The sequence below is a fragment of the Pelmatolapia mariae genome, linkage group LG7 (assembly GCF_036321145.2).
Source record: "Pelmatolapia mariae isolate MD_Pm_ZW linkage group LG7, Pm_UMD_F_2, whole genome shotgun sequence".
Classification (NCBI taxonomy): domain Eukaryota; kingdom Metazoa; phylum Chordata; class Actinopteri; order Cichliformes; family Cichlidae; genus Pelmatolapia; species Pelmatolapia mariae.
In genome coordinates, this window is record NC_086233.1 from 1,013,302 (window position 1) to 1,027,063 (window position 13,762).

General features: G+C 43.6%; 1 protein-coding gene across 4 annotated transcripts in view; it reads left to right on the plus strand.

Moving 5' to 3' along the window:
• The first annotated feature begins 7,002 nt into the window (after positions 1-7,002).
• Positions 7,003-13,762, plus strand: part of phf21ab (PHD finger protein 21Ab) — a 29,109-nt gene continuing 22,349 nt past the window's right edge. For 2 of the 4 annotated variants that reach the window (XM_063477490.1, XM_063477489.1), the window contains exons 1-4: positions 7,003-7,813; positions 13,088-13,127; positions 13,290-13,341; positions 13,429-13,518. In XM_063477490.1, the coding sequence (XP_063333560.1) occupies positions 13,300-13,341; positions 13,429-13,518 (132 nt within the window). In that variant the 5' untranslated portion in view covers positions 7,003-7,813; positions 13,088-13,127; positions 13,290-13,299. Of the gene's footprint in view, positions 7,814-8,797; positions 8,818-13,087; positions 13,128-13,289; positions 13,342-13,428; positions 13,519-13,762 lie in introns of those variants that run through there. The other 2 variants (XM_063477491.1, XM_063477492.1) reach the window with 2 other exon arrangements.

Sequence of the window (13,762 nt, forward strand, 5' to 3'; positions counted from 1 at the left end):
AACTTTGCTTTGTTTTATGAGTTTTTTTACATTTGTGATCCTTTTTGAATATTTTGCATTTCCTTGGGGACATTTTGGTCTTTGTTCTTGTCACTGTTTAGTTCTCCCTTTGCTGTAAGAAGCTCAGCTCCTGCTGTTGTATTTTGCTCGTCCTGGGTCGGTTTGAATTCTGACAGAAGCTGAGGTTTCTTGCACTGGGAGCTGAAGCTGCTAGTGTACTACAGGAAGTGACTGTAGCTGTGATATAAATGAACTTCTCATCCGGAGGCCGTTGCCGAATCGCGTCCGACGGGTGGAGGAGAAGGTGTGTGGATGTTCAGGAGACGTGGAGTGGAGCTGGAGGCAGGTGTAGAGGCTTCACGTCCACCCCCGAACCGCTGCTGAACCTCCCTTACATAAAGAGTGTTATGAAAGCTAGTCAACAATCTGCTTTGATTCACACGAGCCCGGTCATGAGTCACTTCCACACGGCTGAAAAAGTAAGAGTGGAGCTGCGGTTATGTCATCATAGGCTGGTGTTTCACCGCATGGATGGTCGCAGTGCAGCATCAGCAGCACTGTGGGCTGATCTGAGTGCACTTCACTGTTACTCTACACCAACATGCCTGCATTTCATCTCACTTCTTCATGTGTCCTTTCAGGTCGAGTAGACACATCGTTAGGTTGTACCTGTCACACCTGTGCTGCTTTCCACACTGAAGTCAGACTCGTGTGCGTTTGTGTAGATGTGAACGAAGTCACTGCACTGAGATGCTCTGGAGGAGGCTTGTCGGTCCAAACTCTAGTTTGCCAGGTGTGGTCAGGTATGCTGCAGTTGTTGTTCCCGCCCTCAGACACATCTGGCCAATCAGCAGACAGGATGGTGTCATGCAGCTTGTAGCGGCTTTCGTTGGCGTTTCCTCTGTGTGAAAAGAAACCAAACCGCGAGAGAAAGCTGCAGGTTTACAAACTCAGCAGCTGATTCCCAGCAGACGTTTGTTCAGTTTGATTTCTGTGAACAGTAAGCCCCTCCCACGCCTGGCTGGCCGGCCTCTAGTGGACATTTTAGGCTCCACTCTCTACATCAGGGGTCGGCAACCCTGGGCACGCGTGCCACAGTTGGCACGCGAAGGGTTAACTGATGGCACGACCATAGCTGGACTGGCCATCGGGCATACCGGGCATTTGCCCGGTGGGCCGGAAAGGGGAGGCAAAAGGAGAGACCCGAGGCGGCCGCCGGTCCGAGTGTCAGGTGAACTGAACTTCAGGTAAGAAGTTATGACCTGCAGTCTATCTGGGTCAGATATAAACCAAGTTTAGGTGGAGTTTATTTTCGTTGTGCTGACTTTTTACAGTCAGTTACAATAACTCGTACTGCGTACTAGCTAGCATGACGGAGTTTCTATACAGCTGGGTGGGTGCTATGATGTTACTGATAGTGAACTTTATTTTATTCATAAGGTTAGTTAGTAGAGTTGCCAACCGTCCCGTAAAAAACGGAATCGTCTCGTATTCAGAGAAAATATTACGCGTTTCGTATTGAGCTGAGAAGGAACACAGTTTGTCCCGGACTTCAGCTACAATGAAAAAGACACAAAGCTGGATTTATTCTGTGTCTTTATGCTGCAGCTGCCTCTTCTTCTCTCACTCTCTCCCCCTCCCTCTCCTGTTTCTACTTCAATCATGAAACTGATCAATGATCAGCTGATCGGCTTTTCTCTCTTGTTTGTGTATCGCCCACTTTGCTCCAGAAAGAGGAAACCAGCGGAGGTCGCGCTAAACAACAGCAGCACGTTTAAGCTTGATCAGCTGTTGTTAGAATTTATTTAATATTACTTTCTAGTATCAGCTGATGTTTGCTGGAGCCACAGCTGTAAAGCTGCTGGTCATGATGTCGGTTTGGATATGTGGTGAGAGGGAAACATGAAGATGAAACCAGGAGATGTCCTTACTGAATCATCAGAGCTGAACAGGTGATGGAGAAACAGGTTTACCTTTTAGGTGACATGAATGAGTTGAAGGGAAGTTATGAACTGTTACTGAGAGACAAATAACACCAGGATCCTTTTCTAAGTAGCTGACAGCTGGTAACTGTGCAGGGGCGGATCTAGCAAAGTGTTGCCAGGGGGCCATGTAGGGCATTAACAGGGAGAGGGGGGCACAAAGAAATACTTTTCTTTCTTATTCTCATTTAAAATGTTTCGCTTTTAAAAAAATAATTATCTGAATCTTACAACCAAAGTTTTTATCTGATGTAAAATGTATAGAAATCATACATATACCAACAAGACAGCGTACATCACTGTCACAACAGCGTTTGTTTTCATGGTTGTGAGGAGACCATAAATAGCATTTGCATTTTCTGTTGTACAGTTCATTTGCTGTTATGGATAAAAAGTCTTTTTTTTGTTTCATAATAGCTGATAACTATTCGCTGATAGCTGCCAACATCTGCGAACAAATATAATTCTGTAAAGTTGTTATATTTAGTGTGCAACTGTTCATATAGAGCGTTATTAAATTTATTGCTAATGCAATCATATGGCACACTGACTTCTGAGGAAACTTTAGATGCACTCATCATCAGAAAGGTTGCCGACCCCTGCTCTACATAAAGGAATAATATTTTTACCACCCCATCACATGTTAACCCTGTCATGGATGTGTACCGGCAGGCAAGGAGGAAGGACCCAAAATGCAGGATTCAGTGAGGCGAAGTTGAACTCAAAGTAAACAGCTGTATTTGCAGGTTGCAGATGAACAGCGGACTAACTACACTGGGAAAATATAAACTAAGAGGCAGATAAACAGGGACCGAAACACAGAGCATAGACTGAGGGTGAGTAGACATTAACGACGCGACAGAGAACAAAGGAAACACAGGGCTAATATACACACGGCAGTAATCAAGGGATGAGAGACAGGAGGGGAACACACCTGGGAGAAATCACAGCTGAGACAGGGGAAACGTAAACCGAACACACTGACACCAGACACGAACCTCCAAAGTAAAACAGGAAACAAGAAACAATTTACAAGGAGGCAGACAGACACTGAACTTAATCTAGAATAATAATCAATACTATAGAAATATACCAAAATATAAAAAACTGAAAAAGCTGGGTCAAAATGACCCAGAACCGTGACAAACCCAGCGTTGTTTTTGTGTTTATTTGAGGTCGTTTTATGTCTCTGCTGACATTTTTGAGGTCATTGTTTTGTTTTGTGTCTCTTTCCCTTCTATTGGTGGTCATTTGAAACGCTCACCTCAACGTTCATCAGTGTCTTTGCTAACCCAGAGATGAGCGTCACAGCCCTGTAATGTCACCCACTGCCGTCTCGGATATTTTCAGGTAACCCTGTTTGGATTGTGAGCCAAAGCTTGGTCATCAGTCTGCATCCACACACACAGATACATGCTCCTCAGGTATCCAAATATAATCCTAGAATTTCATCACTTTGGTGGTCTGTTAGTACAGTGACCTCACAGCACACGTCTTGGGTCACATGAAGGCTCCAACAGCACAAGCACGGTGCAGAGGTCCAGTTCAAGCAAAGCTAGCAGCCACAGCCGTTAGCATGGAAGTCTGACTCAGGTTTGGAGCCAGCTTCTAGTGGACATCAGAGGAACTGCAGGCTCACCATTCACTCCATGTTTCAGCGCTGAGCGTGAAGCAGCAGTCTGACGGGATGCTGATCGGGAGCAGATTTACTGGGATTCAGTGTCAAATAATTGTGCTGCCACACAGTCATGGAAACCTGCTGTCATCAGGAAAAGAGCAGAAGATGATGTTCGCTCTGTAAAAGCTCAGTTTGCTTTACTTTGCTCTTTACTTCAGCAGTCATAATTACAGTTATTAAAGAATGGGTGGCACACACTCTGAACACACTTTTAACTGTGTGATAAGTGCTCTGAAACCAAGAAAACATCCCAGTGAGGACCTGTGTGCACGCTGACAGAGATCCAAACCAGATCTGGTGTCTTGGTGTCCCGGCCTCCCGATTGGTTTTTTTAACGCGTTTACACTCAGATCTGAAGTTTCATCTGAGGAGAGCAGAAACAGCCAGAGCTGCTCTTCAAGGCAGAGCAGGCGCTTAGGAAAACTAATCGACACACAGCACGGAGACAATAATGCAGTTAGCAGCATCTAATGAGGCCAGGAAGTCATTACCCAGCAGATGATGGATCTGCTGCTCTCTGATTGGGTTAGTGTCAGTCACAGCACCGAGCCATCTGATTGGCCCGGGCTCAGTCGGCGGTGGAGGACAGAGGTCTTCCTGGATGTCTGCGTCTGAGTATCACGGCGATGTTCTCACCTTGGTCCTGACAGGTTCAAGTCTCTTTGTGGTTTTACCTCAGTGGGGTTTTCTGGAGTCTTACTCGAGGTTCAAGTCACAGTCCCATCCACCCTGACCTCCACCCTACTTCATCTGACTTTTATTTATTCTACTGCACGTGATCCAGGATACAAACTTTTAGCATAATGAACGTGAGTCCTAATTCAGACTCGTGTTGCAAAGTGAAATTCTTCCAGTTTTAAGGAGTGAAGGATTAAATCTGGCTGAGGCTGGAGAGGTGGCGAGGACGCAAAAGAGCAGCTTCTCAGTCGTTTCCAAGCCTTCAGAATAAAGTAGAGTTAGTGAGGATACCTGCTGTTTGATATGAAATGGAAATAAAGTGCAGAACACCTGAGTTACGTCCCTGCTTCCTCACCTGTGCACGCAGGCCTGATGATGTTTTCCAGAAAAATACCTGCACGTGTTAAACGGAGCGTCACAGTTTTATGTTTTACAGTCCGACTGCTCCAGGGTTTCATGTTTTCCTGCACATGGTTTTAGCAGCAAAGGCAGCTGCCTGGTCTCTGCTGTTCACAAATGAAGTGCAATCATGGTGAGATGTGCTGTGCTGCTGTTTAACATCCTTCAGCCTGCTTCACTTTGTCACACAGCTTCTGTTTAACTGATTTATAATCAGCAGGTCTGAAACAGAAAAAAAAGAGGTTAATCACAGTGAATGTGTGATTTCATGGGGGGGTAATGACTTTTTCACACAGAGCAGGTAGGTTAGTCAGCACTACAGAAAAAAACAACACGTGATAAAGATGTTTAAATATATAGACTTTTTTCAACCAGCTGTTCCACCACTAGAGGGCGCTGCTCCTTGAACATGAACAGAGGTTTTGTTCTCCTGTGTGTAAATACTTTTAGAGAAAACTTCAAAACAGACCAGTTTTGCATTTTATGATTTATTTTTATGTCTTGTTATTGTTGTAACTTTAATATGTTTGTCAGAAACACATCTAACCCTTCCTGTATAAATAAAGGTTACATAAAAAAAATCTGACTGCTGTGTGTGTGTGTGTGTACAATAATCATTTCCTATACATGCCTGTTTTTGATAGATAGATGAAAATGAGTGATGGAGGTCAGACTAAACAGTTCACAGGTGCTTCACCCTGCGTGACCAGCAGGTGGGGCTGCTGCGCCGCTGCTGCAGAGGAAAATGTGAGACAGCCAGTTCCTGCACCCAGGAAGTATGTTTACTGAGAAACACAGAGAGTATGATGTGAAAAGCCCTGACTGAAGAAACATGGATGACTTTCTACCACGATTATGAAATAATATCCTCACAGGAAACAGATGAGCCAAAATTTAGCAAACATTAAAGAGAAATAAACCGAGCAGAACAAAACAAAGAGTAAACATCCTGGTAATAAAACTTCATTAAAACCTTGAGATAATGCTCATCAGACATGAGAGAAAAAAAGACTTTCATATTCTAGGGAAATAGAAACTGATACTGTGCTGGAGGGCCTTTTCTGGTCCACGGGTCGGTGTTTGGACCCCAGCAGACGAGCAGGAAGTCAGGAACAGTCTGATGTGTTTGACTGTGTCACATCCCCCTCTAGTGGCTGTTTTTCAGTCAATGCATCCACTTACAGAGCTAAAAGTAGAAACAATAGAAACACATTGAGGCTGCAGCTTTACTTGGGATCGTTTCAGACGAGTTTGGAATACAGAAAACAGCAGAACTCCGAGTCCTCCGGCCTCCAGCTGTGAGACGGCGACAGCTGCTTTTCTATCAGTCTATCAATAGATCAATCAGTCTATTAATCGAGCCATCTCTCTAAAGTAAGGTGACAGTTGGCTGTAACGACCCTGAACACAAATATCAAACTGGCCCCGTCTCAAACCAGGAACACACATCAAATATAGAAATGCAATAGGCGCCTCAGTTTTGGTGATGGACCACTTCCTGTGGGTGGTGGACCTGTGAGGCCACAAGTCCCGCCCCCAGGATCAAATGGGTCTCCGACACCTGGCTCCTGGGGTCACTCGGGGCTGACGGTGCAGAGGCCAGGCTTGTTTCACTTTTTGTGTCGCCCCGTCTTCATTTATCACCCTCATGTTTCCTTTTTTCACTTCCTGTTTCCTCTCTTTCTTCCCTCCTCACCTATGCAGTCTCCACATGTGTCTGTGTCCCTCCTTTCGGTCATCATCAGTCATGGGTACACCTGTCCAGCACTTTTCTGGGATTGCTGACCTCTCAGATCTTCGTCTGCCTCACAGTCACCTACCGTCAGTGTCCCTCATGAACCCGGACAGATGATTTAGATGTTGTTAATCTCTGTGTGGAAACTGCAGATTCACACAGACTACAAACACGTGAAGGAGAAAGAAAGAAAAAACGAGGAACACGAGCGAACAGATTATAAGCTGTGTTTGTTTCACGAGCTAGCGTGAGACCGTGCTGGAAGTTTTCTGTGTGTAATAACAACTTATTGCTACCAGGCTAAGACCTATAACAGACCTATAACAGCTACGGGTGCTTTCTAAGGTCACATAGAGCCCCTGTAACATTTTACTCAGACATTACCCAGCCACTGATGAAACTCTGCCCCCTGCTGCTGAAAGCTTTAATTACACTTTGTGGGGTAATTACAAAAAGGGGCTTTAACAGCTGAGGCCAAGGGCAGGAAAATATGAAAGCCTGAACAATAACTGTGCATGACGACATCATAAAATGAAGAAGCACCTCAGATTTGTTTCCCGTTTGGCTTCTGTGAGTTTATTCTGTGGTCACATTCCTCCACGGAGTTATTTATTCGTTTCTCTGGAAGCAGGAGAAAAGAGGCCTCCTCCTCCTCCTTTTCCTCCACAAAGTGCAACAGTCCGGCGGGTCTAGCAGCGAGCAGCCGAACGTGGAGGCTGAAGGGCGGCGTGCTGCGCGGAGCTGGTCGGTAACACAACAACACAACAAAGTGCTCCGCTCCGCCGCCGAGTTTCACGGTGTGTGTGTGTGTGTGACTTTCTCTCCATAGAGTTTCACTGAGTTTACATCCGGGTTTTTTCCCTAGGCAATGGGAGTCGCAGCACCGCCGTTCCTTAGGCAAAGTGAAATAAATTCGCCGCACCGACACAAAAAGTAGTCCGCTTCCCGAACACATCCCCCCCGCGCCTCGGCTCGCTCATCGGCCCGATTTAACGAACTTTAACGGCCATAAGGACCGACATCGACCGCTCCCCGGCGGATAAGCGAGCTCCCGCCGGAGCCGCGAGGAGTTTTTGTGCCCCTTCGTCCAGCTCCGCGGCGCAGGGATCTGTGATGTGCTGAGGCTGAGCTGAATGAGATTGAAGAAGAGTTCTTCTTGTTTTGTAGCTTCAGTTTCTCTCTTTTTACACAATTTCCACTAAAAGTCACCCCGAAACACGACAGCTGGGTCCAGCCCCGCGGGGAGGAGGCGGCCGGGCTGTGTGTGCGCCTCTGTTTCACCGCGGATCGGCTTCTTACACACATATATATTTAATTAATCCAGAGGAGGACTGCTGCTGAGTAAGTGCACATTGGGCTTTTTAATTTCATAACTTTAATTTTCCCTGCTGTCAAACTTTACGCGTCTCCTGCGGCCGCCCGTGGTCGAGTGTCTGCGGCTGTTTGCATGCAGGTGTGCGGGGCTGTCGGCCGGTGTGTGTCCGCTGTGTTCCCGTGTGTTTCTGTGTGTTTAGCTGCTCTGTTTCTTATTCTAGGAGTTGATATTCTGGAGGACAAGGGGCCGATATAACTTGGACCCACCGACGCCTGCTCGCTGTCAGGGCTTTTTTTCTTGACTCTTGTAAAAAGATGGCGTCTTTCGGGACTGTTGGAGCCCGATTCGAGCCGTGCCGCCGGCCCCTGCCGCCCCTCGGCCGCCGTGTTTTTTATCTTTGATGGAAGTTGTTATCAGCGTGGCTGCTGGCTGCGTTAGCTCCGCGCGGCTAACAGGATGGTTAGCATTAGCGGCTACGGCTAACGTTATCCACTTGTTCTCAGCCTCAGACGGAGCAATGTCGGACGGTTTTTTTCACACCGAAACACCGAAAAACAGCCCGTAAACCGCGACGGTTCCCCCAAACAGGCGGCCGGGGGGCTCTCCGAGGGGGGACCGAGCGTCCACAGGGCCGCAGAGGCTTAATAACACGGTTATAAAACATTAATTTGTCTGCCCGAAACAAAAACCCACTTTTCAGTGTTTGAACTCCCGCAGCAGCAGAAGAAGAAGCACTTGGCGGCTTTCATCTTGAAACCCTCCATTTTAGCTTCATTTCTTCCCTTTTCGGGCCCTCTGCGGAGGCACGCGGGGCTGCTCGGGGAAGTTTATCCCGACAACTTGGCGTCCCACCCGGGGAGCAATTACTCCAATTAACCGGCGGCCTCCACAGCCCGCTAACAGCCGCCGAGCACCTCCGCTCAGGTGCTGCACGTATGGACGCTTCTCAGGTGGACCGGGACCCCCCACCCCAACACTACAGGTTCCAGTACTCAGGGCCCCCAGCTCGCACTGCAAGCTGGAGCACAAAGTACTTTTACTCATCGCTTATGCTGTACTACTGTACCTCGGGGCGGGATAGAAGTACTCGAGTATTTCTGCTTTCTGTTGCTTTAAATCTGTCCTGCAGTAAATTTAGACGCGTACTAACTAAAAACACCAAACAGTGAGTCACAGTACTTTGTTTCAGGATGTAACAGTTACTTTTTTATTAATAAGTAATGCACTACTACTGTCAGTAAGGGCTGTTTAAAGTACTCGGTTAATAGAAGTATTCAAGTATTTCTGTTTTCACTCCGTGTGTACTAATGAAGCCTTAACAGTGTACTACAGTAAATCAGAGTACTTTGTTTCATATTCCAGACTAGTAAAGTACTACTTTATTCATTAGTTATGCAGCTCTACGAAGTGCAGTTTAAAGTACTTTGAAAGTGAAAGTACACAAATATTTTTATTTTCACTCTAGTAAATTTCAGACGGAAGTACTGCAGTAATGAAGCTTTTTTTAAACAAAGTACTTCAGTAGGATCTAATTCAAAGTACTTTTTTTTAATAATTAGTAATGCAGTAGTATAGTTTTGGACTTGGAAACTGTGTTTCCTCTTACTATTGTACTACACCTCAGAGGGACATACTGCAGTAATGAAACTTGTACAACACAGGTACACGGTGCTCTTTAAAGTACTTTTTAATGTGTACTGCTATATCTAAGTGCAGTTTTAAAGTATGTAGATAGTAGAAATATTCAAGTGTGTACTAATGAAGCTTTTTAACAATGTACTACAGTAAATCAGAGTACTTTGTTTCACATTTCAGACTACAGTACAAAGTAGCTTTTATGAACTAGTAATAAAGTACTACTAAGTACAGTTTGTAAGTATTTTGATAGTTGAAGTACACAAAAATCCTTATTTTCATCCTGAAGTAAATTTCAGAGGGAAGTACTGCAGTAATCAAGGTTTTTAAATACAGTCAGAGTACTTTGTTTCAGGCTGCAGTATAAAGTTGTTTTTACCAGTAAATTACAAGTACTATTTCTGGGTACTTGGATAATAAAAGTTAATGATTACATTTTCTAGTACTTCAAATTTGTACTCCACAAGATTTAAAGAGTAAAAGTACTGTACAAATCAAACTTTTTGAATAGAAAAGAGTAACTGGGAGTACTTATCGTAGGATCAGGCTGTAGTTTGTAGTACTAAAATACATTTGTTGCAGTTTTTATCAAGTTTAAGGTATTTGTAAAATGGAACTACAGTACTATTTACAATTCTGGTACCTTAAGCGTGTACTAAGCGAAGTGGTGGATTCATTAGTAAAGCAAAGTACTTGTCCCATGTTATAGACTGCAGTTTAAAGTACTTTGTAATGCAGTACTACAATGTATAAGTACATTTTTGAATGACCTGGACCATGGAGTACTTTGGTGTTTGTTTGTCTTCTTGTGTACTTGTACTGTACTTGAACTATAAGATGGAAGTAAGTCTTTTTTACTAATTAGTACTACAGTACTACTACTTCTAACTAAGGTTTGAGGTACTGTACATGTACTGCTCTAGGCTGCATTTCAAAGGGAAACTTTTTACTACTGAATACTGCAGTTTTAATAGTTTTTTATGTACTCATAAAGCAGATGTACTTGAGTATTAGTATTTTTGTTACTCTGTTCTTGTGTTCTACAAGAGTTTTGTTACTGCAGGTACTTACAAAATACACAGTACAAAAGTACTTTGAGTCCCTTTGTCTCAGGTTTCAGGCTGTGTTTAAAGTACTTTTAACAGAATACTACTGAACTTAAATACGTGTTTGAGCTGCTCAGAAACTGGAAGTACTTCAGTTTTATTCTCTTAGTACTACTAAAGCTTTTCAGTGACAGTTGTATAATGGAGTACTTTCCCCTGTTTTTAGTTTTCAAGTACTTGAAAAGTAGATTCCTCGAATACTAATACTGCATAGAGATACTTTACTCCAGTAGGAAGTACATTCACCTGAATGTTTTAGACACAAATCAGAGTAAAACTTTAAACTACAGCACAGAAAATCACAGTACTTCATGACTCAGGTGTTGAGTTTTGGACTTGAAGTACTTTCTACTAAATTAGTAATACGGCATTACTGCATCTTGTGTAGTATTAAGGTACTTGGAAAACGGGTCTAGTGGTTAAATCGTGTACTTTTAAAAACAACAAACCGGAGTACTGCGAGCCACTTAAAGTACGCTCGATACAGTAGTACTACATGTATTTAGTTTATATGTTTATGTACTTGGAAAAAAGGATCCGAGTACACGGCTCGCAGTCAATCTGTGCTTTACAGTAATGACGTAGTATTTTTCTCTAGGTTAATAATAATATGTACTTCAAAATAGTTAAGTACTATAGTTATGGTACTTTTTCCCTCTGAATGAGTTTACATGTAGTATGTACTAATGCAGTACTTCGTAGTATTAATGGAGTTTGTTAAACTTGAAGGAAAGTCAAAGTACTTTTTGTTTCACTGCACAGTTTTTGTGTAATTACAGTTTTTAAAGTACAACACAGGAAATCAAAGTACTACTAAGAAAAAGTACTCCACGCCACAGCCTGAAACTCAGTACAGGAAGCTAAAATACTCTGTTTATTGTTTTAAAAGTACTTTTTACTGCACTCAGCTTATCTGAATACTACATTTTTAAGTACTTCTCCATGTTTCATGGTGCTGTGGAAAGTACTTGATGAACGACGACATCGATGAGTATTTAAATCTGATTTTACTAATACTCTGTACTACATTAAATGTTGTACTTTTTACTGCATTATTACTGCAGTTACTTCGTTGTTTTTAAACTTTTGAAGTAGTAAACATTAAATCGCAGTACTCCGTTCCCGGGTCACAGGCTGTGTTGTAGTACATTTACGACACGTGTAACGACAGTTTGAGGTACTTGGAGTATTTTCTCTAGTGTACTCCTGTACATTTTAGAGGTAAAAGTACTTTTTACTGCACTAGTTTCAGCTTTCAGTCTTTCAACCATAAATCGGAGGATTTGAAAACAGGAAGTACTTGAATAGTTTTTCTCACATAGTAGTACTACTACCATCATCAGTGCAGTTTTGAGGTACTTTACTACTTATTTTTCACTACTTGATACTATGCTTCAGAGGATTATGTAGTACTAATTAAGCTTACAAAATACCCAACAATCACTCAGAGTACTTTGAGGCACAAGCTGGAGGCTATAGTACTTGTGTGTACTTACAGTGAAAGTACTTCTTTCTTTTCTTTTTATTCTAATTAAACTTCAAAAATGTAAAAATGAAGCAGTTTTTATGTTTTATGCACTTTATTTTGGTAGCTTTTACAGTTTTTATGAGTACTTCGGTACTTCATTTGTCTGCAGGTTACAGGCTGGGGTGTGAAGTACTCGAGTATTTCCATTTCTTTGTACTCCTGAGTACTTTTTCCTGATGTGTTGCTCACGTTAATCCCAAACAGCATTCAGAGACATGATGCGGATGTTTTTCCTTGATTAACTGCTTCCGTGGATTCGTCATAAATAATAAATCATCTCAGGACCCTGGGTGTATTTCTGGCGACACTTTGAAGGGCCCTGACCCTTATGTTAGTTCCTGTTTCTGGTGTTTTTAGTTTAGAGGATGTTTTTTGTCTCACTGATGCAAAGACATGTAAATGTTGGCATCCACACAGCAGGGGGCGCTGCAGGGGCAGGGATGAGCTAACAGGCTGGTGATGCAACACATTATTATGATGATGATCTTCTCTGAATGATTTTCTTTGTGTTTTTGAGGAAAAATGTGTCGGTTTCTTCTTTTTGTTTCCTCTCCAGCAGAGAAACAGGAGCGAGTACTGCACAGGGCTCGTTTTTAATACGTTTCTACTCAAAACTCCTCTTTGATTTGAATGCATTTGTACCAAAGATAGGTGTGTCACATGACCTCTGAATCACTGTGGGCAGTGTGACCTGATCAGGTTTGGCTCACATGTGAAAGTGATAGTTTTGTGGCGCAAAGAAAAACAAACTGTCAAATAATAAAAAGAATCATCTTAAAACTTGAACAGCGAACATTCACAGGAAACATTAGCAGGTGTAGAAAGGTGAGGACGTATAAATCAAGTCCACAAACGTGTGTTTTATTTTGAAGGTGTGTGCCGCTGCACACCTGCTGAGTTGTGCTGGCTCAGGACCGACTCGGTCCCGGTTCCGACTGTTGGTGTGATCGTTGTTAGAATAAAGACGTCTTTTATTTAAAGTCTCCTAAACACACTGGGCTTGTAACGTGTGCGTTTACTGTTTGTTACAGGGCAGCACAGAGGGGTGGAGTCCGGTCCCACAGCCAGGTGGTGAGTGCTGTTATGCTGGAGTGTGAGGCTCATTAATGCTGATGTGAATGAAGTGTTTGATGTTTGGGCGCGATGAAGCTCGGAGCCTGTTTGTGTGTAATGAACAGCTTCAGGTGAGGTTACCTGCCCTGTAGTCATCTGTGTGCCTCGTTTCCTCTGCAGCACCACTTTAATGCTTCAGTTGGATGGTTTTCCTACTGGAGACAGTGTTCAGGTGAGAGCTCACACACACACAGGTGTGGTAAGTGTAGCCCTGAAACACCAGCGTCTCACCTTTCTGTGTGTGTGTGTGTGCGCGCAGGCTGATCGATCGGCTGGCAGACTGACTGGATCCATGATGGAATTACAGACGTTACAGGAGGCCCTGAAGGTGGAGATCCAGATCCATCAGGTATGCTGTGGGCTCAGCTGTTTCCCGTCTTGGCCGCTCGCTCTTCTTTTTCAAAGTTCAGCGTCTGCATGAACGCACTGAGGCAGGACACTGAGTAACACTCCATAACACAGCCTGCTTCCTTTACTACAAATACATAAGGATCGACTCAGGAGGCTAAGGAATAATTATACTGTGAGTTTAAGTAGTTTCACAGGAAAAACAATGTTTCCACATGTTACATCGTAAGTTCATGTAAGCAGAT